Consider the following 23,145-nt stretch of genomic DNA (forward strand, 5'->3'; position numbering starts at 1 on the left):
TCTGACTTACCATATCATCCAACTGAAATAATTGGCAACCCTGTACTGGTACAGAGAATTTTTTTATTATTGCAAAGAAAAAACAACATAACCAGATACAGAGCCAATCTGAGTCAAATTTCCTCTCAGATAATATTGTTGGTCGTAAGGCACATGAAACATATATACATCAATAAGGCAAGCTGAGCTCTGAGGAAAACTCGGATTGCATACTTTTGCTTTAAAGGTATTCATAAGCATAATAAAATCTGTAATATTATACACAATAATTTATATAATAAAAAACACATTCTTGCTGCCTGAAACAAAATCAGAACAGTTTGAGGTTTAATCGTCCGCACACGAAGCTCAGCTCAGTGGAACTGCAAAAAACTAAACCGTAACCTTCATTTCAGATCAAACCATACACAAAACATGATGCTGAGACTAAGATGATTGAAGGACAGGCTGTTGTGGTAGTGTGTGTCAAGTGAGCAGGTGTGATTTTGTAAAAGGAGTGAACATGTGACCAAGTGCTATGGCGAAAGCAAAACAAGATTTAGAGATACGACAGCATTGAATTTCACACCAGTTGTCCAGTGTAATGTGAAGCTGTAACGGTCCATGAGTGTCTGCACAATGACAACTAGTTCTGTGATAGAGGATGTTTAACCACACCAGAGAATTACATGCATAATACATATACCAAAACTAGGGTGTGAATACATTTGTGTATATTTGGTTTCAATCACACACTCACGCTTTATAAAGAGCCAAGCATTTCTTTGGTAGATTAGTCTCCTAAAGGTAGCATAATGTAGACATGACAAGAAATGACAGTTTAACACTCTTCATTCAAAGAAACATGAGTTCAGTGCTTTTTGACAGGAACTCTTAAGATTAATATTCATAAAACCTTTCAGAATACTACGTTTCCTTTTTAATATTTAAAGTATTTACAGTCTAAGCTCCATTATACTGTATATACATGTATATTTTTTACAGAGAGAGAGAAACTTGCCACCATAAACATGTGGTGGATCTTATCTTGGTTTATAAGTCTTTAATGTGTAAACAACTAATTCTACAGGTGCCACTGAGCTTCGTCCCTTGTTTTTTACTTTACAAAACACACTCTTTAAAACTATGTCTCTCATTCTCTCTGTCATTCTCTCTCTCACTCTTGCTTAGTGCACATAACAATAATAAAGTTTTTTTAATTTACTTTGCACTATAAATTTGTTAAAAGTGATAAAAACAAGACCCAACAAATACAAATTGTGTCCCGAGGCTAAAACACATGGCTTAAATATCTGACGTGTGGAATCTTGCATATGCATTTGCATTTTTTAATGTATGTAGGCTGGAGGAAGATGTTTCCTGTGATTAAGGGGATGAGCGCCTTTGTCCATCCACTGTAAGCTCATACCTGTCATACAAAATAACAAATGGAAACACAAAGACACATTAACAATGGATGTACGCTAATGTAAGTGAAACAATTTATTTTAGACCTGGTTGAATCTCACATCAAAAGTTAAAAAATGTCCAGGTAATAATCACTTAACAACCAAAGGTAAATTATATTTTGGATACAGAAGAAATCTATTTTAGGACAATTAAATATGATTTTGCATCACTCATTGCCTTTTCATTTCTGAACATTTTTTTTATAAAAATAATTATTATTGTAGTTTTTGGCATCAAAGTAATAAACATTTAAGGAGGTAATATACTTTCATGTAACTGAAAATAATGTCAAAGTATAAACATCTGTTTTATAATTGCTTTCTGTTTTGTTTTAGGGCAAATATGTTTTCTACATAAAATGATCCTATACTGTAACGTAAAGAATATCCTGTGAAAATATAACATTGATGTATTAAGTCCTGACTGAGTAGGGCCATAACTAAAGTTGAAAATAAAGCAAAATTAATGGTTGAAATCCAACTTTTGATGCAACTTTATTTAGAAAAGTAATTTGTACACATAACAGTTCTTAGTTATTTTATTTATTTCAGTACTTAATTTTGTTAAATTGTAAAAAGTGCTCTTACCATTGTGTGAAACTCTTTGATATGTCCTCAGAGTTCAAGTCAACTAATACCTGAGAGTCAGAGACACAAAGTCAGAATTGAGAAATTTGACCATATTTTTAGTTATTTCATGGATGCCATAAGGGGTAAGTTATGTGACGCGCTGTTAGTTATGTGACAAGTTATGTCACCTTTCCCAGCAGCCCTCTGTTTTTGGACAGGATTCCTCCTCCGTTCTTAACAGCCACATCTAGAGTTCTTCTGAGTAATTCCACAAGTGACACACTGAATTCAAACCTGCACACACAATAACAGTGAAGATGTCTGTTTTATAAAAAAATATGATACTTGATTTATAACATGGCAAGTGAAGCACGGACTGGATGAGGGAAAACATAAATGAGAAGACGACAGGACTCACGTTTGATCGTAGATGGGGTTTACAGTTTTCTTTAGTGTGTTTGTTTTTCTGCGTCCGGAGCGTCGTTTATCAGGCAGCAAGTACAACCGGACGTATGGTTCCGAACCACTTTGACTAGAAGATATCAGATTCCTGTAAACACACACACACAGATTTAAAAGACCAAATGAATTTCCATGAATGAGACCATCACTCTAGTCCAGTAGTACTTGATAATAAAAAAATATATTCAAATTTAGACTGATTTGTAATGAATAATTCAGACCGATTAGAGAATAGATAAAACATAAACACATCATCGGCGATATTTCATGTTTTTTTTATGACAGCACTGAAGATTGAAAACTTTATTTCAAAGTTCTTATGAAGCAGTGAAACATTCTGTTACATGAAAAGGCAAACTTGCAAATTTTACCTGCAGGCGTGTACCACGACAATCAGTTTGTTTCTCTGAGAACTGTGCCTGATGGTTAGTTGAATCTCACCCAATGGAGCAAAACCAGGCGTGGATCCACTGTAGACACACACACACACACACAACACTGCAGTTGAGAAGTTTGCAACAAAAACAGATCTTAAACCAAAATAGAAAAAAAAGAAAATGAGTGTTTCAAACTGACACTAATACACATTGTCAAGGTTCATTGTCTGAACCTTGAGGGACCGGTCAAAACACGCTAAAAATGCTACGACATTTTTTTTTTGCGAGTGTTACCAGACAGCTTTACATACTTCTGTAACTGTTGTATTGTTCTCTGGAGTTCCAGAGTGGCGCTGGGGTTGGAGATATCAGACGCTATGCTGGGTGTCGGCTCTTTGCTGTTAAGCTGTAGCTGCGAGCCAGAAATGGCCAGGCTGGACGCGCTCCGCCCTGATTTGGTAAGACGGAAGGGTGAGTCCTCCAACAAGTCCGTTTGCTGTTCCCTCCGTGAGGGTGTCGGTGTGGGAGGCTGGGTTCTCGGGGTTGGTGGCTGGGTTTTTGAGGTTGGGATGGGCTGAGATGTGGGTGTTGGAGCGGGGTTTGCAACAGCGGGTTGGTGAGGGGTGGAGATGGTGCCGACGCTGGTGCTCGGGCGACGGACCTGAGCTGTTGATGATTGAACTGATGGTGATGGATTTGGTACAGTCAGTGTCTCAGAACAAAAAACCTGAAACATGCATAAATAAATACGATTCAGGATGTTGTTGTTTCTTGTAGTTCCTTACAATACAATTGTGCATGAATTACAAATCGTATAAAGTACGAAACATTGAACTTATGAATTTTGAAGGTCTTTAAAGGTGTAGATGTGCATTTATACACACTCAAGAGAGCGGCACTTTTTTACTTGTATTGCATGTATTTTGACGTCTTTTACCCTAAGCGCCATCTTCATCTTCAGTGTAGCACCGGGTCCTGAGTTCTTAAGTAAGAATCTCTCATTGACTGTCATTTGATTTTCCAGCATTAGTTTAGATAAAGAATAAGTGATTGTCCCCATTGAACAATCTCGTTTCTCATCTTTTACCTGCGCACACACAGACAAAAGAAAAACATCAGTGTGTCTATTATCCAAATATTCATTTAATACAAAACATCTTGCAATACACTCTGCATTCTGGGGCACTCTTTATTGTCCTTGTGCACAATGCTGATAGCTTAATTGAAGCCTCGACCTTGGACCTCTGTTACAAGACATATCTTTAACCACCAGACCCCCTTCTCCACTATGTGCATGTTTGTGCTCTACCTCAACTTCAAGATCCTGAGTCTTTGGATTGTGGATAAGGAATATGAAGGCTTCCTCCCACACCGGCTCAGTTGTTTTATATCGTATCTGTAAAGAGAATCAAAAGTTAAATATTTTACCATTTAATATTTTACCCCAACTGAAAAACAAAAGCAGCATTTATTAGTTTTCCATTACAACATAGTGATGCATGACTCGCAAATAAAGGTCTGTGTGAGAGAGCACCATTACAACACACCACAGTGATCTAAAAATGGTAATACTTTATCGTAAAGGGTTTGTTATACAAACATCTTAAATCTGGTGGGCTGCAAGTCTACAGTGGTTTAAAAAATATGAGATTAACTGTGAGATAAATGACTGATACAGAATCTGTGATTAAAGATCCTATCTGAAAGAAAAAAGTTTGTGTCTTACATACAAAACTATTTCTATGAGCTCTATTGTATGGACGGTGTTATTGGACACATGCGCCTGGCCCAAAGTTAACTTCCGGTCTGTGTTTGGTTATAACATCATTTATTTGATATAATAAAAATTATATAAATTATAATATAATAATGATTTATATGGATCTTTTATTGTATATTAATTGAATTAAATAAAATGAAAACTTCTCAACTACTCAAAACAGAATTTTTCCAAAGGTCAACCGGAAGTTAAGGTGGGCCACATAACATTTGTTTATGTTGTTGGTGCTGAAACAGTCTATATTTTATCTCTATGATTGCACCATATGTATGCGTGTCAGTTTGTTTACCTTGCTTTCATAGGATTTGTGTCCCACAGTAAACTGGACTAAGGGACAGGGCTCACTGATAACTTTCTTACCAGACTGAAGAAAATCATAAACATATAAAACAGTTATTAACGTCCATTACACATTCAGAAACATTATAAACAACAGTGAACAGCAACCACATAATTCATAAATCCAATAACATTGGAATTAAACCACACAATCAATGAGAATCATCTCAAACATGTAAAAGTGCTAAATATTTCCACATTTACATACTCGTATTAGGTGCAGTACTGACTAGAAAGATCAATGAACTGAACATGTTGCATGCTGTCACTCCCATAAAACAAAATTTGTAAACATAAAACTTCTAGCATGAAACTGATTTAATCATGTCTCAATATAGTCCATTTGTGACCCTGTACGACAAGTCTTATGGGTAATTTTTCGAAAAATTAGATTATTACATCACCCTAAAGTTGAATCAACAAGCTGTCTATGGATGTATGGGTTGTTATGATAGGACAATATCTGGCGCAGATACAACCATTTAAAACTTTGGAAAATGAGGGTGCCAGAAAATTTAAATATTGAGAAAATTCACTTCAAGTTGTTAATCATAGGCACTGTAGTTGGCCATCCACTCACCAAAATAAAGTTATGATATATTTACGGAAGAAAATTTACAAAATATCTTCAAGGACTATGATGCTTACTTAATATCCTAATAGTTTTTGCCATAAAAGAAAAATCTATCATTTTGACCCATACAATGTATTTTTGGCTTTTACTAAAAATTTTCCTGTGCTACTTAAGACTGGTTTTGTGATTCAGGGTCACATTTGATCAATTCATGACACAAATTAAAAGTAAACCTTGTTACTTTTTTTATTTGCAACAATTGGAATATATCCAACATAACTATCCATTGTACAATCATTTCAATAAAAATCTGTGAATATCAGGCGAAAATTTTATCAAATGCTTCCCAATGAATCCCAACAGTCTGACCACAGGCCATCAGACACAAAGAGTGATACAGGTCTGGATGCGGTTAATAAGAGCAGACAGACAACGCACACACACATCTGTCTGATTCACTTACAATCATCCATATGCAGACTTTCAACATGTGTGTGTAAACTTCGAGAAAGTCATTGTGTTACCTTTATCCCTTTACTGGCTTTATCCTTCTTCGAACCTGCATTGTTGAATTCTAAAGGATTGCGCTTATTTCCCAAGGCCGAAAACAACGAGGCACACATACATGTACACGCACACACACAAACGCACAGACACAAAAATACAGGCAGGATTATTAGAAGCATGTCATGCAGAGTTAAATTCAGAATTACACAAAAATGTACACACAGACATTTTGGAGCATTAAAGGGGTCATATGGCACGGCTAAAATGAATATTATCTTATTTTTTAGATGAAATGCAACGTGTATACATGATTTAAGGTTAAAAACGCTGTATTTTCCACATACCACGGATGTTTTTATCTCCTCTTTGCCCCGCCTCTCTGAAACAAGCAGATTTTTTACAAAGCTCGTTGCTCTGAAAAACGAGGGGTGCTATGATTGGCCAGTTATCCAGTGCGTAGTGATTGGTCGAATACTGCAAGCGTGTGACGGAAATGTAACGCCTCTTACCATATTTGGAACTTCAGGTTCCAAAGCAATTGTACTGACAAGTGCGCCCACCTTACTTGCATATACATTTTTGGTAGTCTTAGTCAACTCATACCACAAATTGCTGAAGATTTGTGGGGGTGTGGTTACACAAGGCTTCTCGGGCAGGTCTGGGTGAGCTTTGGCTCTTTGATTGAATGCATCTTTTTTTCTGACATTTTTGCAATTTTACGTGTCTAACTTATAACACACCAAAGACACAGAAAAACACGTATTCGCGCCATATGACCCCTTTAAACTAGCACACACAGGCACAAAATGAATAATGAGTTAAAGAATTACATGTGTGGTTAATGCGATTCAAAAAAGAAACAAAGGGGTCTCTTTGTCATTTTTTGTATGACTGATGAACCCATTGACACCCATCTGATAAAACCATCCCAGATCACAGATCAAAAACAATACATCAGATCACAGTATATAGAGGGGGTGGAGTTACATTCATTCCCATTTGACATGTGACATCTGGGAATGTAATGACGACAGAGTAATGGATAGTGAAGGAAAAATAACCAAAGAAATGATGACAACGATAAAAGAGAAATAAAGTCACATCAATCCAAAAAGAATCAACTCACATTTCACCCATGTGAACCTACTTTCCAGAAATATGCCACACTAGCTCACAGCCTGAATTTACCACTTTAGTGTCCCGAGCAAGTACAATTTAGATTATACAACAGTTCTTGTTCTTCTCTAAAATGATGCAAAACTGTTGTATTAAAGGAATCACATTTATTATGTTGCTGTTGTATTAAATATCAGTGTGTATTATTTAGTACAATATCTTGATTTATTTCATACAGTGAAGTGCAGAGTGAGACCTGTTACATTCAACATGCGCCCAAAATAACACCTGAGACCGAAACTAAATCCAATAGAACAGCCCCACCCACACCTGTCTCATTTCAGTAGCTGTTTTACAGCCCCACCCATGACCCACAGCTGGAATGACAAGATCCAACTTGGACGCCTGTTTAGTATGGTTACAAATGAGATTATGATGTAATCATTGAGGCTACATTAACAGTCTGGGATTGGGATTAATAACCAGGTTTTAGAAACCTTTTTTTTTACACTCAATCTCCATTTGACATCATATCCAATATATAGTCTGAACATGACTGACAGCTGTGTTTTGATGCTATGTGAATGTAGGCAGACATTTTCCTAAACTGCCTCTCATGCACTTTATTTAAATACCCTCATGAAACAAAGCACCCTTTTACACCTTGTCTACACCGGACGCTACCGGCGTGACACGACACAACAAATGACATTAGAAACGCATTAGAACCCATTATAATCTTGCATTTTGTCCACACTGGATATGGTGCGACAAACCCATTAAGAACAAGTAGCGCGTCGCGCCTGTTGCGTCCGGTGTTAGAAAAGCACAGCGAAGTACCGGCATTAACCTTTCAAATACAAACACTATTCATTTGAATGCAAAATGTAGGTAGGGCACATGTTAAATGAAAGTTCACCCAAAAATTTAAATTCTGTCATAATTTACCCTCATGTCATTTAAAATCTGCAACATTCTTTCTTCCGCAGAACACAAAAGAACATGTTTTGAAGAAAGTTGTTAACCTGTTCGGCTACCAAATTTCTTCAAAATATCTTCTTTTGTGTTCTGTGGAAGAAATCTTTGGAAAGTATTTTTGGGTGAAGTAACCCTTTCATAAACAACAGCATGCTGAAAGTATAAAACAGGACATAAACAAATCACTCAGTGCATTCTAAGCATTTAAGCACCACAGGAAGTTATAACCTGCAAACGGGAAGCTGAGCTCTAAAAATGAAATCGTAATGAACACAAAAAAATTCTACAGAGGTGCCGGCAAAGTAACTCACAAACATTGTCCTGTAGAGGGCAGAAGTGTTCTCACAAAACACCAGCCCAGCAGAGCGGCACTCTCTCAGGCACTCACTGCCAACCTGCCCCTCAAAAATGCTCTTCACCCAAAGCGTCAGGAAACCACAGCAGGACCACAGAAAGAAACAGAGGATGAAGAAAGAAAAGCCCAAACAAATATAGAAGTGATACCAGATCAAAGAGCAAAGGTGGAATTGAGCAAACAGAAATGAGGATAACAAGAAGGAAAGAAAATGGACATTTGTGTGTGTGTGTGTGTGTGTGTGTGTGTGTGAATGTGTGTTTGTGTGCTTACCGGCAGGTTTTTGGCTGAATCCAGGTGCACCAGCAATAAAGCTGATGACAGTCCATCATTGGCCTGTCCTTTATCTGCTTTAATGCTGCTCAAAACCTAAAATATAAAAGGTCATAAGTGCCATGTGTGGGTATCATAACCACACGTCTTATTTCACACACTAGTATTATTTAGCATTCTGGTTTACTTATAATTAATTGAAAGGAATATTACAGACTCAATACGTGTTGTACGGATGCCATCCGTGTCACTTTGGCAATAACCAAAACAATTTTGACTTAAAATAAAACATTTAGAATAAAGATCGAGCAATGACAGTCTATGGGGTAAGTACTTCCTAATAGGGAGAATGTTCAGCCTGTTTTGCAAGTACACAGAGCTGTTAAGTCTAATTTGTCCCTTTCGGCGGTCAAACGACTTTTTTGGTCATGTTACGAGTGTAATTCCTGGGTGGAGTTTGTTCCATGTAAACAGTGCTTTGCAAACACACAAATTCCTCTCTGGTGTCCTTGTACAAAAGTTCCTAGGTTTCTTATCGTTACATGGCGATGTGGATTCAAAACGCTGTATGTAAAATAAGGTTAATAAATGACAACATGCTAATCTTATTGTGACATACAATGTTCTAGACATGTGTCTGTACTTTTTATAATGTGCATTCAGAATGTTTATTCTAGTGCATTACCACACAAACCTACACAATAAATGTGACTGCGTTGTTTTAAAATTGAGCATTAAAGGAATAGTTCAAACAAAGATTTTAATTCTGTCATAATTTCTCAAATTGTTTAAAATCTGTATAAATTTCTTTGTTCTGTTGGACACAAAAGAAGATATTCAGAAAAATGTACGAAACCAAATCCTTCTGGGGCACCACTGTTCGGTTACAAACATTCTTCCAAATACATTCTTTTGTGTTCAGTGGAAACTAAAATGTATACAGGTTTAATACAACTTGAGACTGAGTAGATGATGACAGAATTTTCATCTTTGGGTGAACTGTCCCTTTAAACCCAACACAATCCTGAAAGAGCAAATATAAAGTCAGGTTCCCACTATACAAAAAAAATGTGTATGTGTGCGTTACCTCGTCAATTCTATCAGGCGTAGAGAGAAGAGAAAGCCATTGTAGTTTCAGATGAAGCTTTCCTGTAGCGACATCATTGAGATCAAACCACTACACACACAACAGAGACAGACACAAATTTGTTATAAAAACAGTCATTTTGAAACATAACACTTTAAAATAATACATTTACTGATCAGGTCTATGTACAAACTTTGCCAACATGTGCTTTTTAGCTAATGAAAGCAGTGCACAATAAAAATACATCTGGACCTTCTTTACAGAAACATCATCTCTGCTGAAAACCTTTAAATTCAGAAACAAAGTTAAACAGATGACCATAGAGCAAAATGTTTTTGTACCTGATCTACTTTTCCCTCTTTCTCTATCTCATCTACGTTGATTTTAATGCTAAAGACAAGAGGAGGAGAAATCAAATGATTAAAGAACACATACAGAGATCTAAATGATGTATATGTCATGTTTGGTGTGGTGTAAGATCGATTAATCACAGTTGTTACCTTCCCAGAAAATCATCTTTATCAGGGTCCTCATCAAACAGCTCAATCTCCAGATTCTGATCTTGGTGATCATACACAAATGCCTAAAACACACACATACAAACACTTTGTACATTTAATTTATCTTAATAAAGACATATCATAGGCTACTGTTAGCTATTATTGTAAACTAACAGATTTTTCTTATTTTTGATAGGCTTTCATAGCGTCTTACAAATAATGAAATGCTAAATGTCTCTAAAAAGAATGTGGCGAGATTAAGTTAAATTCTGAACAAATCTATCCTAAAAGCATAGTTAAATATGTACACACACACACATCTAACCTCATATACAGCGTTCCATTTCGGGTTTACCGACTCCTTGATGACTTTGGATTTAAAGAGCTGGCTACCCAGCTGAATGATGCCGTATGGGTCTGACTTTCCTTTTATTAAACCGCCCAGGAATTTGTCCTTCCCTATCAGGTCCTGTGCCTCGAGAAAGTGGATCCGGAGAACAGCCTGCACCAAACACACGTTATATTATATGATAGAAAGATTGTGCATGTATGCATTTGTGATTGTGTCTTTATGTGCTCCACCTTGGGCATTGGGAAGCGGCGATTGGCAATTTCTGCTTCACCTAAAAGTGGAATATTGATTTTGTTTGGCAACACCAGGTAGCTGTAGATGATATCCTGAATAATCCCGTCACTCAGACCACTGCGAGAGATTGAGAAATCAGTGATGTTAAAAAATAATATCAAAAATCAAATACAAGTTATACAAGTTATCTACTATAATATCAGATATTTCTTATTTTCCCAACTATCGCAGTAAATGAAGGATGAGATCTGTTTGGTTACTGACATTCTTCCAAATATCTTCCTTTATCTTCAGCAGAACAAAGAAATGTATATAGATTCTCAACAAGAGGGTGAGTAAATAATGATAGAATTTTCAGTTTTAGGTGAACTATCACTTTAAGACGGGTGCTCCCAGCTAAAAGACATGTCAAAATGTTGGATCTCAGATGTCAATAATGTCAGACTGTATGTCAGCGAAGACTTTAAAAACAGAAATACTAATGAAGACTTGTATGGATTTTTACATCCTACATTGGTGTGAGAATAGCTACGCTTGCAGGGCTGTCTCCAAACCTCTGACACAGGAAGAATTTTATCAAATATTTGATCGTAATCGGCTGCCTGTGACTACAGATCTAAGCACAGGATAACAAAGAAATACATTTTGCACAACTAATGTAAAAGTATTTCAAATCAATTTTTGTGTATTTATTTTTCACTAGGGCATAGGAACAGCCAGATCAGGAACAGTCTGGAAACTTCTTGTTGTATTTGAAAAGTCATATTTGTATTGCGTGGTGAGGAAAAGTGGAGAAATCATTCTTATGGTTGTTGTCCATTCCTTAGATATGTGCCCAAATTTTTAACATTCCTACACAGATATTATTTAAAGATCAAAGAATTGAAACTAACTTTAGTTCTGACCATAAAGAGCATGAAATGTGATTCTTCACATTGTGAGTTTGTGTGTGTTTGTGAACAAAATCTCATTCTGCACAACTAAACCACAGCTCCACCTAGGAATATGACTATAAAAGGAGAGAGAGAGATAGAGAGAGATTGAGAACTGTCACACAATCGCACACACACTGATTATAGAGGTTGGTAGGTAGACCCTTAAGCTCATGTCGATTCCCCCAGTGTTACTAGAGGGCGTATCTGTAGATCATGAGATGTTATCAGACAGGAAGAGCAACATTTCTGAGACTGGAGTGAGGCTTCATAATGTGTGTGGGAATGTGTTATGTGTGTCACCTTAAAAAAAAAGAATCACGTGACAGCATGTGTAGAGGGAGGGTGTTGTACAGCTTTAAATAGATGACATAATAACATACATTACCACCATACACACATACGTATATAAAGTGTCACTCACTTTATTCCTGGGATGTCCAGCATGTTTGTAAGACCCGTCCAGTTAATATCCAGAAACTTACAGACACAAAGATATTAATCATTGTCTAATAACAGTATTATGTAAATATCTTTTCAAATCTAAACAAGGATATCCACATTACATAGTCACTGTGTTTCTGAAAACTTAAAATTCTCAGCTATTTAGGAAATAGAAAAAACCCTACTTTTGAAATGAATAAATGCATGTTGTCAAAGTCGACAAGCAGTTTTTAATACGTTTTATTGGTTAGATATTGGCAAACCCTGTGACAAACATAAAGGGGGACTAATAATAATGATTTATGGCAAAAACATTATTACAAAATATGGAGATACAAGGTTTCAGAAAGACAGCAGCGATACATTCAATCTTAGTGTAAAACAGAGCCAAAGAGGTTCTTAAAAAATTAAGCGTTATGCCTAAAAATAAATAGGTCAATAACTCCAGATAGAAATTACATTTAAAGACAGGAAGTTATTTTTAAGACAAGACTACCAGCTAACTTGAATGACATATTAACAATGAGATACATGAGATATATAGATCAAGTTAGAATAGACTAAGTTTAAATGCACTAGTTTAATCGTTTTTAAAGAGATTACATCAGATTTTTGAGATTGAGAAAAGACTATTGAACCTTTGAGGGTGTGTGTTTGTGTGTGTGTGTGTAAATTACAGGCACATTCTCATCATTCTTTATATTGTTTGATTGTTTAAATCACAAAACATCAGGCATGCATAAGAAAACTTTACAGATACCGAAATATAATTACAGCATGTTCTTGAATAAATTGGTCTAGCTGTGTGTGTACATGTGATGGGTAGCCTACCGGTTTCTTGAGGAAGAAAACAGACAGTGCTCCAACCAGAGGCATGTCTCCTAGCAACGGGTCCATGATGACCCTCAACACCCCATTAAGCTACAGATAAACATAAATAGACAAAAGCTGGCATCAGACATAACAGAAGCCAAAAACAGAAAGATTCAAAACTTTGGCAGCAGAGAATAATTGCAATATTAGGTTTTAATATAATAAAGAAGTTGTATAAATTTGCATGAGAACTATGGGTCAATGCTGACTTCTAACAAAAAAATACTGTCAGCGATGTAACTCTGAACTGTTACATGAGTTTATATCTGACTTGGTAATCTAGTAATGTCCTTATATCACCCTCTATTTTCTTCTTAATTCCATTAACTCCTCTATCCTATCCAATAAAAAGCCAAAAGCCCATTAAAATAATGAAATCCACTTGCACATACGAGATGTCTTTCGGCATCCTCTTATGCTCGTCTCTAAACTTTTATTAAACACAGTCACAGTATATTTATGAAATTCTAACCAATTTATGAGACATATCAAAGCCCCCTGTGAGGTACCTCTTCTAGGGTATCTAAAAATTTAAAGTTCAAATAAAACCTTTCTCTTACCTGTATACTCTTGATTCCTGCACGGCAGTAATATTTCTTTATGTCCACATCGATTTCTGTGTTCCCGACAAAACTGTACCAATATGACAACGCACAAAAGTATTAGTATCAGTGAATAAAGAACTACTTAAAAATAAGGATAAATGTATGTGTGCTTACCTGATCTGTAGGTCCATAATAATCTGTCGTCTATCTACATTTTCTGTATAAACTTTTACTCCATCAATTCTGAGGGGCTGAAGTAAAATAAAATGAGATAGAAAATATATATAGTTAACATGGCTATATTTTGGAGACCAAAATCTCCTATGAAGTTAAAGGGGTCATATGACACGGCTAAAACGAATACTATCGTTTGTTTTATATGTAATTTAATGTGTATATAGATTTCAAAAACGCTGTATTTTTTTCAAATTACAGGTTACAAAGCAAGTGTACTGACAACCCACCTTACTTGCGTATTCATTTTGCCTGTCTTAGTCAAATCATACCACGAACTTGTGAGAAATTGTGGGAGTGTGGTTACACGAGGGGTTTCTGACAGGTCTGGGTGAGCTTTGGCTCTTAGATTGAATGCATCCTTTGATCCCACACTTATATTTTTGCAATTTAACATGTCTTATACATGCATGGGCAACTTATAACACACCAAAGACACAGAAAAACACATATTCGTGCCATATGACCCCTTTAATTAAAGTAAATCTAGCAAAACCTCCCTTTAGTCAAAGGTAAAAATTTAATAATTAATCATTCAACGTTTTCTTTTAGGATTAAGATCAAGGTTAAGCTTAGCCCGTAGCAATTCCAATATGCTTCATAAAAAGCCAACACAAGTAGGATGTCCTCATTTAGATAAACCACACCAAACTACACCAATGCATGTTGCTTTGACCTACATTAAGGGAAGGAAAATGCTCTCGCAAAGTAGGACACTTAAGAAAACCAAAAACTGTATGTATAATTCCAATGCTTAAAAAAACATAATAAACAATAAAACATAAAGAACAGTATATAGAATATATAAATATATAAAGAACATTATTTACAAATTGTTAAAAGTAATGATAATAGTATCAAGATGTGTCTGTACCTTGTCCCCCATGTCTATTTTGGAGAAGGTGAATGTACTGAGCTGTGCATGAGCCCCCTGTACTGCTGGTTCAATGGTCTCTTTAAAGAGTTTCTCTACAAACTGACAAATATACGGCCACATCTGCTGTACTGTCTGAGACAGAGAGAGAAAAAGAGTTAATTCTCACGAGAAGACATTTCTGGGTTAGCACAGATCCATGTCTATTTGTATAAATGCAACACACACACCTTGTTGAGCCACTCCACTCTCTCCACATCTGGAAAGTGAACCTGTTAAAGGACACAGATAAAATATTTAACAATTTAAGGAAATTTATACTTAATCAGAGTGAGAAATTGAATGCAGCACATAACATGGAGTAAAAAGATGTATTCATGTAGAGTAAGCTGCATGGAATTGCAAATGAATGGAAGCTTATTTATGGTGGATTCCTGCCGTTCATGTTTTGTGCAAGACATCCCTTTAAACTGTTCTTTGAATTCTTTGAAGGGTAGATGCAAATGAGGCTGTGAGAAAAGGACATACTGTACCATCCATTCAATAGGTTGCACTTTTGCGTACTTTAGCCAACCAAAAATTCAGATTCAATGACTAATGACTTCAAGGATTGTGCAACAGATATGACTCAAGACCATAAAGACAGTATAACCTATTGCAGACTGCCTTTCCATTCTTCACAGACTTGTGTTCAAACTTGTTTAAACATGGTGCCAAACAGAAATAAGACACATGCCCTAGCATATGAAAACATGACTGTGAATATCAGTTTGGGCTTAAGACACTTTTATTGATAGAAATATCAAATACGAGACTTTTAAATTTACTGGAGAGAGAAAAGTTGTTTAGGATCATTCGGAACGTGATGCGTCTATAGCTAGGCCACAAAACATGCCTTCTTCATGACTACTTCATACATACTAAAGCTGGACTGATAATATGATCACATGATATGTGCCTAAAATATCAGAGTATCTCTAGGTTTGTTGAATCAGCAAAAGCATAGTCTTTCTCTCTCTCTACAAAGTATTGTAGATTCTATTGTTGTAATGAAAAGAACTTGGAAATAGTATGTGAAAGAGAGATTCCGGAAAAACAGAATGGAAAATCCCTGACTCCATTACTTTCTCATATTTTCCTGAGAGAGAACGCCAGCCTATGACTCAAAGCTGTGTTATTTCCTGATTATACGCACACAGAGCGGCTATAGTTAGCTTCCTAATTCCCAAGGACTGTCAGACAGCGGCGGCCTCTAAGCCGATATGATATTACACAAAGACAACCATCTGTATACATGTCTTATCTTTTCCACAAACACATTAGACACACGGCCTTCAAAGAGCTTCCCTGGTGCTCAAAGACTTTTCTTGTGACTGTGTATCTTTTTTCACCCCTTTATACTTGAAAAATAATTCACGCAATAATTCCTGTTACAACAGGGCTGTACATGATATGACATGGTGAGCTAGCGCATGCATGTAAAGCTGACTCACAAACACACAGTAACATGCTGACCAACTGCTGCAATGTACGTTGTATTTATTTGCATGGGCGTGTGTGTGGCTGTTTACGATCTGATGTTCAGCAATGCTATTTCCTGTTTAAGCAAATAACTGTCATGGGATAGATGTGTTGTCCATCTGAGAACAAAAAAACGCACGCTCTTAGAGCAGCAGGAGCGATGAGGAAGGATGTTGTTATACAGTATAGATTTGACCTCATTCGACCTTTGTATTGTAAACTGAATGATTAAGTGAAGCATAACAGGCACTCGGAGATGAGATGACTCAGCAATAATGATGAACCGGTCGGAAGGGATTTGCAATTTTTAAGCCCTTATCCATCAGGGATGTGGACTGGACAGCATTATTTTTGTTTACTGGTGTAGCTGAAAGATCGACATCAGCGTTGGCTCACCCTATAATGTCTGTTGTCAACTACTCACACGCATTCGATTTACTTCACATGTGATGAAGGGCTTTCTGCGCTTTTGATGAAAACGGAGGTAAACAAGGTTCTGCATTGATGTGGAAGAGACACCCATTAGCACTCACAGTGATGACATGATGAGCAGATGAAAGAGAAGATATGTTGCGGTAAGAGAGGACGGTTCGAGTTTAATTAGAATCGACAAAGAGATAAATATTAAAAGTCTGATGAACTGTACTTGTTTATTGTTTTATACTGTTATATGGGGTCTACTTGTGACTTTCGCCTGGCTTTTACATACAAAAACATCAAAATAAATAAGTCATAGGCGATTTCCACCCAGGTTTTGAGGCCAGCTCTGCAAACGCTCAGTTTTAATGTGTGTGCCGCATTGAAAACACTTGGAAGTAAACGACCACCGCTTTGATTGGATAGCAGTTTGCGTTGTTTGAGGCTTCTGTGAATTTGAGATGTAACGTTAGGTTACACATTAGCACCATTCACAGTTTTCGCACGGCATAAGTATTATCTGAAGACCTCCTGTGATTTATAAATGACCTCCCCACATCAGTATTTCATGTGACACATTCACACGCTATGATTTTACTCAAATTTACTGACTTATTTCCTGGATGTGATCGCGAGGCTTTGCGTATAGTTTGTATAGTCTATACTTGTATTGCGTTTAATGATATATGACCGTACCTGTCAGCATTTGAGACCAGTGATCCCCTACCGGACAAAAGATCACCGCGAAAGTGGTCTCAAATGTTACGAGAGTTTTCATGATAAATAAACAAACGGGAGACTCCCGGTAACTTATGGATATCACCCTGCTCCCAAAATAATACCAAAACACTTCAAAACAGCCTCTATTATTTACAGGAATTAAATATGAGCCCACCAAATCACAGAGATGAGGTTTGCACGGAATTAAGATCACAGGCAACGTTTGCAATTAATACAAATACTAGAGGTCCGAATAGTGCTCAGGGCACATCAAGCGATCTCTAATCCCTGGCGGGGCTAGAGAAGTAGTGGTTGATAGGTTGAGGTGGTGTTCAACCTATCAATGTCGTCATAGATAGGTGCATTCAAGAACCTTGCATTTGCTGGGCCTGGTGTCAATAACAGATGTAATTTCAGTAACAAGGGCATTTTCAGTTCTGACAATTACATGATTTTCGCGGGAATATGATTCCCACTTATATAACAAATGCTTGGGTTAAAATTGTGATTTTAACAAGATGCACCATTACAATGAATTGAGCAACGCTTAATATGGCGGCTCTAGGGAAGAAAGTAACGCCTTCCAGTGAAAGTAGATTCCAGTGCATGCACAGTAGAAAAAGGTGATTTTTAGCGCAATTTAAGCTTGGCAAATACAAGTTATGGTGCAGTTTATGTCAGGTTGAATTATTGATAAGACATTTTTTGCCAGCGATTTGCCTACCCTCATTCATGTAGATAGGGCTTTGGACTTGCTCTCAACTAACCAGAGGCGTTGCAAACATGGCCGCCGATTGACACGACTTCCGTTAACGGACTTTGGAATCGATCAGCGAAGAGAGACAACATGAACTATGGGCTTCCTATAGAGATGAGATGGCGGCTGTGGGGGAATATCAATAGACAGACTCTCTACACTTTTATTTGCATGCAACACCAGAGGAATCATAACCAAAAACAGTTTCAAATAGATCTCTGCACTGACTGTACTAAAAAAAAACTGTTGGGATCTTTTTTGATAGTTTTGTAATGATATCATTGGGATTATTGTTAGGACATCTTCTTCCATCACAATTTATAAGACTTTAAAGGCGGGGTAACCGATTTCAGAATTACGTTTTAGACAACCGAGTCGGGCCGAGTACAGCATTGCACAGGATGGACATTAGCCGGTAGGGGTAGGGGTTTGTTTTGGTGATTTGAACATCAACAACGGCTATGAGAAATCGGACACCCTGCCGTTAAAGGACTCAAACATTCAAAACGTCAAACTGCTTCAAACGAAGAAGATACACAAAAGAAGATATTTTGAAGAATGTAACAGAACAACGGCGAAACTCATTCACTTCTATCGTATGGGTAAAAAAACAATGCCAGTCAATGGGTACCATCGTTGTTCCTTTACCAACATTTTTCTAAATATCTTATTATGTTTTCTGCAGAAGAAAGAAAGTCATACAGATTTGAAATGACAAGTGGGTGAGTAAATGATGACAGAATTTTCCTTTCTGTCAGGTCCACTGTCGTCAAATATTTAAACAATATTTAAGGTTGGCGGAATGAAACTGTTCCAAGCAAACACTCCGTATGTCCGTTCAGCCTTGAATGTAATACATGTCCCCCCACCTGAGGAACCAGAACAGTTCATAATGCGTACAGGATAAAATTAAAAGGATCCGACAGATACAGGCAGATATTGTTGAGATTGGTGATGGAGGTGGCACGATTAAGCAGCTGATAAGGTATTACCTGGGGACCTCTGGTCATTTGTAATAATTGCAGATATTGTCTGTGATCTTAATACCTTGCGAATCAGCCATGCCTGTAATTTGTAAAGTAAAAATTCTCCCACAAATGACCTAACCTATTTTGACGAACACTGAGGTCCTGTGATAATATTAGTCCCGTGCGAATTGGCATCTCTGTAATTTGGCGGGCTCATAAATCATTTTCAAGTTTTTAGCCACCGTTTGCAAATAATGGCGGCTGTTTTGAAGTGTTTTGGTATTAATTTGGTTGCTGGGTCATTTCCATACATTGCCAAAGCTGTTGTTTTGGCCGGGAGTCTCCTGTTTATTTATTAAACATGGAAACGCTTGTAACATTGTCAGCATTTGAGATCCGTGATCGTGAACCGGACAAAAGATCACCCAGATCGCGGGTCTCGAATGCTGACAGGTGCGGTCATACATCATTTAACACCATACAACAATAGGCTATACAAACTATATGTAAAGCCTTGCCATCACATCCGGGAACTAACTCAGCAAAGTTTTGTAAAATCACAGGCTTCATTTATCCCGTGCGAATGCGCCACATGAAATACAGACGTGGTGAGGTCATTTATAAATCAGACAAGGTCCCCAGTTAATACTAATCCCGCGCGTGTAGGGCTAAAGGCAGTTTAAATAGGACGCAATCTAGTATGTATGACTATTGGTTAACGTTGATTTGCAGCACCTCATGTGACCGCTGATGCATGCTCGACTCGTGACCTACCAGAACTGACCCTACGCTTGATTTTTTTGGCGAATTATACCTTTATTGCCTTAAGAGACAGCAGGGCAAATTCTAAACAGATATACTCTCTGGTGGTCCAGTTTAAGTTTGAGAATTTTTGAAAGGGTTGGGAGTAACCAAACCCCTCAAAAATCCTTGTGTGCACGTGTCTTGTTCCAACAATAATGATCCAAATTCAAAGGCTACTTTCCATTTTCATATTTAATATAGTGATGTTCTTGTTTTTTGACACCCACACAAACACTGGGACACAATAGGGTGGGAGGAGTCCCTTTATAACCACAGCTGCCTGCCCTCCAGGTAAAAAGTCATTTAATGTACTTCTACAAACCGCAGTGGAGAAATGGTGTACCTCATCTGGTTGGAACATTACTATGAAAACATTTCCTCAAGCATGTGAGTCAGAGCAAGCTGATGTCATCATTGTCACACTTTTTTCATAATATGAAGTCTCTTTAGCAACATGCCACACCCACGAGGAAGCTCTGTTACCATCTACAAAACTTTTATTGGACAAATGAACAATTTCACATACAACTGTTTACAAACGTAACCAAAGACACCCTTCAAGTGATTAAGACCAAAACTGATCAAAGCGTTTATTAGAGCATTACGCAAGTGTGGGTGACACTTTGAGAAGTCTTTGCTCTTTGGTATTGAAAACAACCGCAGATAAAGAAATAAAACAACACTACGCCTTCGTTTACAGGCTGAGAACAGAAAACCAAACCTAAGTCATAATCAGTCAACCTGAGTTTCACGACTTACCTGTTCATGTTACTGAACGTCAACCTAAAACCAAAAGAAAGAAAAAACCATCCTGGGCCAGCAAGAGCGTTGTAGTTAACAAACGGAGCAAACACATAAGAGTTCAGTCTCTAAATGCGTTTTTTGTCAAATTGGCACGCATGCATGCTGCTGATACGCCAGAACTATGATCTCAGTTTTGACAAAACACTCATATGTGACCCTGGATCACAAAACCAGTCTTAAGTAGCACAGGAACATTTTTAGTAAAAGCCAAAAATATATTGTATTGGTCAAAATTACCGATTTTTCTTTAATGCCAAAAATCATTAGGATATTAAGAAAAGATCATTTTCTGTGAAGATATCTTGTAAATTTCCTACCTTAAATATATAAAAACTTAATTTTTGTGAGTGGATGGCCTGCCACAGTGGCCCTGATTAACAACTTCAAAGGCCATTTTCTCGATATTTCGTTTTTTTGCACTCTCAGATTCCTGAGTTTTAAACGGTTGAATCTCAGCCAAATAGTGTCCTATTCTAACAACCCATATATCCATAGATATCTTATTTATTCAGCTTTAAGATTTTGTTAAAATCTAGATTTCGAAAAATGTACCCATATGACTGGGTTTGTTGTCCTGGGTCACATTTGGCTTTAGACTCTAAAGTAACAAACAGTGCCTGAACACGCTTGGAAGGCCAGTAAAAACAACCTAACACTGTGTAAAACGATATGAAAACCTGGTTTGTCACACAAAAAGGATATTTTTCTAGTTATGACATCAGAGCTTATTCTGAATGCATTATTTGATTTAGTGGTTGATCATTTATTCAATGAATCAATCTAGATTAAAGCATGTTTGTAAATATTTGAACATGATTGTGTTTTAAAGTTTGTAAGTATGTGTGTACTAAAAGATAAGTGGTGAAAGAAATCAAGTACTGATTGAATAATGAAGTCTTTGTGGTTGATCAATAAACGTTATTCAATGGCTGAGACTTAATGGTTTTGGTCCAGTCTTGAATATTTGACCTCATCCTTCAACAACAATTTACTGGGAAAGATGTACATTACGTGCTCTTTGCTGAGAGTTCGCATTTAATTTGTGATCTTGATCGAAATTGTGATCATCTGAGTCATTCAGGCATGCATGCAAGCAATGCCATTGAATATCCAACCACCCGACCGCAGCATCAGACTTTAAACCATGTACACACACCCCACACAGAGCAACGACACACCGGTCGAACTGGACTAGAAGGAACTGGAATTAGTCCTAATGTACAGGACAAGGCTGGGGGCGACGAGGTCAAAGTTCACAATGCGAATCATAACTAGATTCATGTAATAGCAGTCTGTCTGTGTCACTCACCCACGGCGGCAGCTCCGAGGTCTGGACGCTCTGACGCACCGTCCGCTCCTCTTGCTCCAGAAACGCCAGCGCCTGGTTCACCCGAGCGAATCTTTCTCCTCCCCGGTTCCGTTTGAGCCAGAACAAGGCCGCCAGGCCGATCAAAACCCAACTGAAGCTGAACTCTAGATACCCCAGGACGTAAATGGGGAAGATAAGCAGGAATGTCTTGGCGAATTTAATTCCCATCTGCGTGGCGTCCGCCACAGAAGTCTGTGGCTCCTCGTCCGGGACCACCGGCTCGAGTTGACCGACATCTCCGGGTTTCGAAACCGAGCTCGGTCCGTTCGGACTGACCGCTGGTCCGGGTTTGGGGTTTACTCCGTTGACCGACGCACTCATATCCAAAACCAAAAAAAACAAAAACAAACTAAAAACAAAAGACAAAAAAGTCAGAGAGAGTTTCTATAGAAACATCCCAAACGTGTAAAAGTCTTGACAAGAAAACAAAAGGCGTCGCGCAGCTCGGTTCCGGGGCGCAGATGATTGGATCAGCGCAAGTCCCTAAAGTGCTCCCCACCCGACCTTGCCTTGTATGGAGCCGCGGGCCCGTGATTATCCGCCCTTCCAACGAACTTTAACTCGCTCGAGTCTTCCAGCTGCCGGACGTCTCTGCTCGCGCCACGTCTCGCGTTCGCAACGTACACCGCGCGAGCTGAGTGCGGCACCACCTCTCGCGCTACCACATCCTGCACCAACAAGCGCTCTGGCCAAACCCTCTCTTCTGTGAGAGACAGCCAGGAAGCTTCACCGCTGTGGCGCTACGGTCTCTAAGCGCCATCCTGTGGACTCCACTTCACGCAAGATAGTAAAATGCACAATCACGTGCGTGTGTTTTCCAAAATACCGTGACAATTTAGGATTTAATGTCAAGTTATTTCATGGACATGATCAATGTGTGGTATATTCCAATTTACCACACACATAAACACGTGATGTTTACATATATTTA

General features: G+C 37.8%; 1 protein-coding gene across 2 annotated transcripts; it reads right to left on the reverse strand.

Annotated features, from left to right (window-relative positions):
• Window positions 1-43: 43 nt before the first annotated feature.
• Window positions 44-22,889, reverse strand: esyt2a (extended synaptotagmin-like protein 2a). Of its 2 annotated transcripts, XM_056743129.1 has the most exons (23): window positions 22,155-22,889; window positions 15,085-15,126; window positions 14,855-14,989; window positions 13,921-13,997; window positions 13,762-13,834; window positions 13,160-13,249; window positions 12,309-12,364; window positions 10,949-11,069; window positions 10,692-10,868; window positions 10,367-10,449; window positions 10,208-10,256; window positions 9,867-9,956; window positions 8,780-8,875; window positions 6,075-6,137; window positions 4,927-5,001; window positions 4,167-4,253; window positions 3,795-3,944; window positions 3,169-3,584; window positions 2,852-2,950; window positions 2,437-2,568; window positions 2,207-2,312; window positions 2,037-2,086; window positions 44-1,408 (listed from the first exon to the last, which is right to left on the reverse strand). In XM_056743129.1, the coding sequence occupies exons 1-23, from the start codon at window positions 22,533-22,535 to the stop codon at window positions 1,366-1,368; spliced, it is 2,691 nt and encodes an 896-aa protein (XP_056599107.1). In that variant the 5' UTR covers window positions 22,536-22,889; the 3' UTR covers window positions 44-1,365. The 2 variants fall into 2 exon arrangements, with proteins under 2 accessions (XP_056599107.1, XP_056599108.1); XM_056743130.1 differs by lacking the exon at window positions 6,075-6,137.
• Window positions 22,890-23,145: the final 256 nt, after the last annotated feature.

This window comes from Triplophysa dalaica, chromosome 3 (genome assembly GCF_015846415.1).
Source record: "Triplophysa dalaica isolate WHDGS20190420 chromosome 3, ASM1584641v1, whole genome shotgun sequence".
NCBI lineage: Eukaryota > Metazoa > Chordata > Actinopteri > Cypriniformes > Nemacheilidae > Triplophysa > Triplophysa dalaica.

Coding starts and splice junctions, on each gene's coding strand:
- esyt2a (XM_056743129.1), bottom strand. CDS start 22,535: ATGAGTGCGTCGGTCAACGGAGTAAACCCCAAACCCGGACCAGCGGTC. Junction 12,365..13,159: donor TTTTCTTCCTCAAGAAACCG/GTAGGCTACCCA, acceptor TGTGTCTGTAAG/TTTCTGGATATTAACTGGAC. Junction 2,087..2,206: donor ACAGAGGGCTGCTGGGAAAG/GTGACATAACTT, acceptor TCTGACTCTCAG/GTATTAGTTGACTTGAACTC.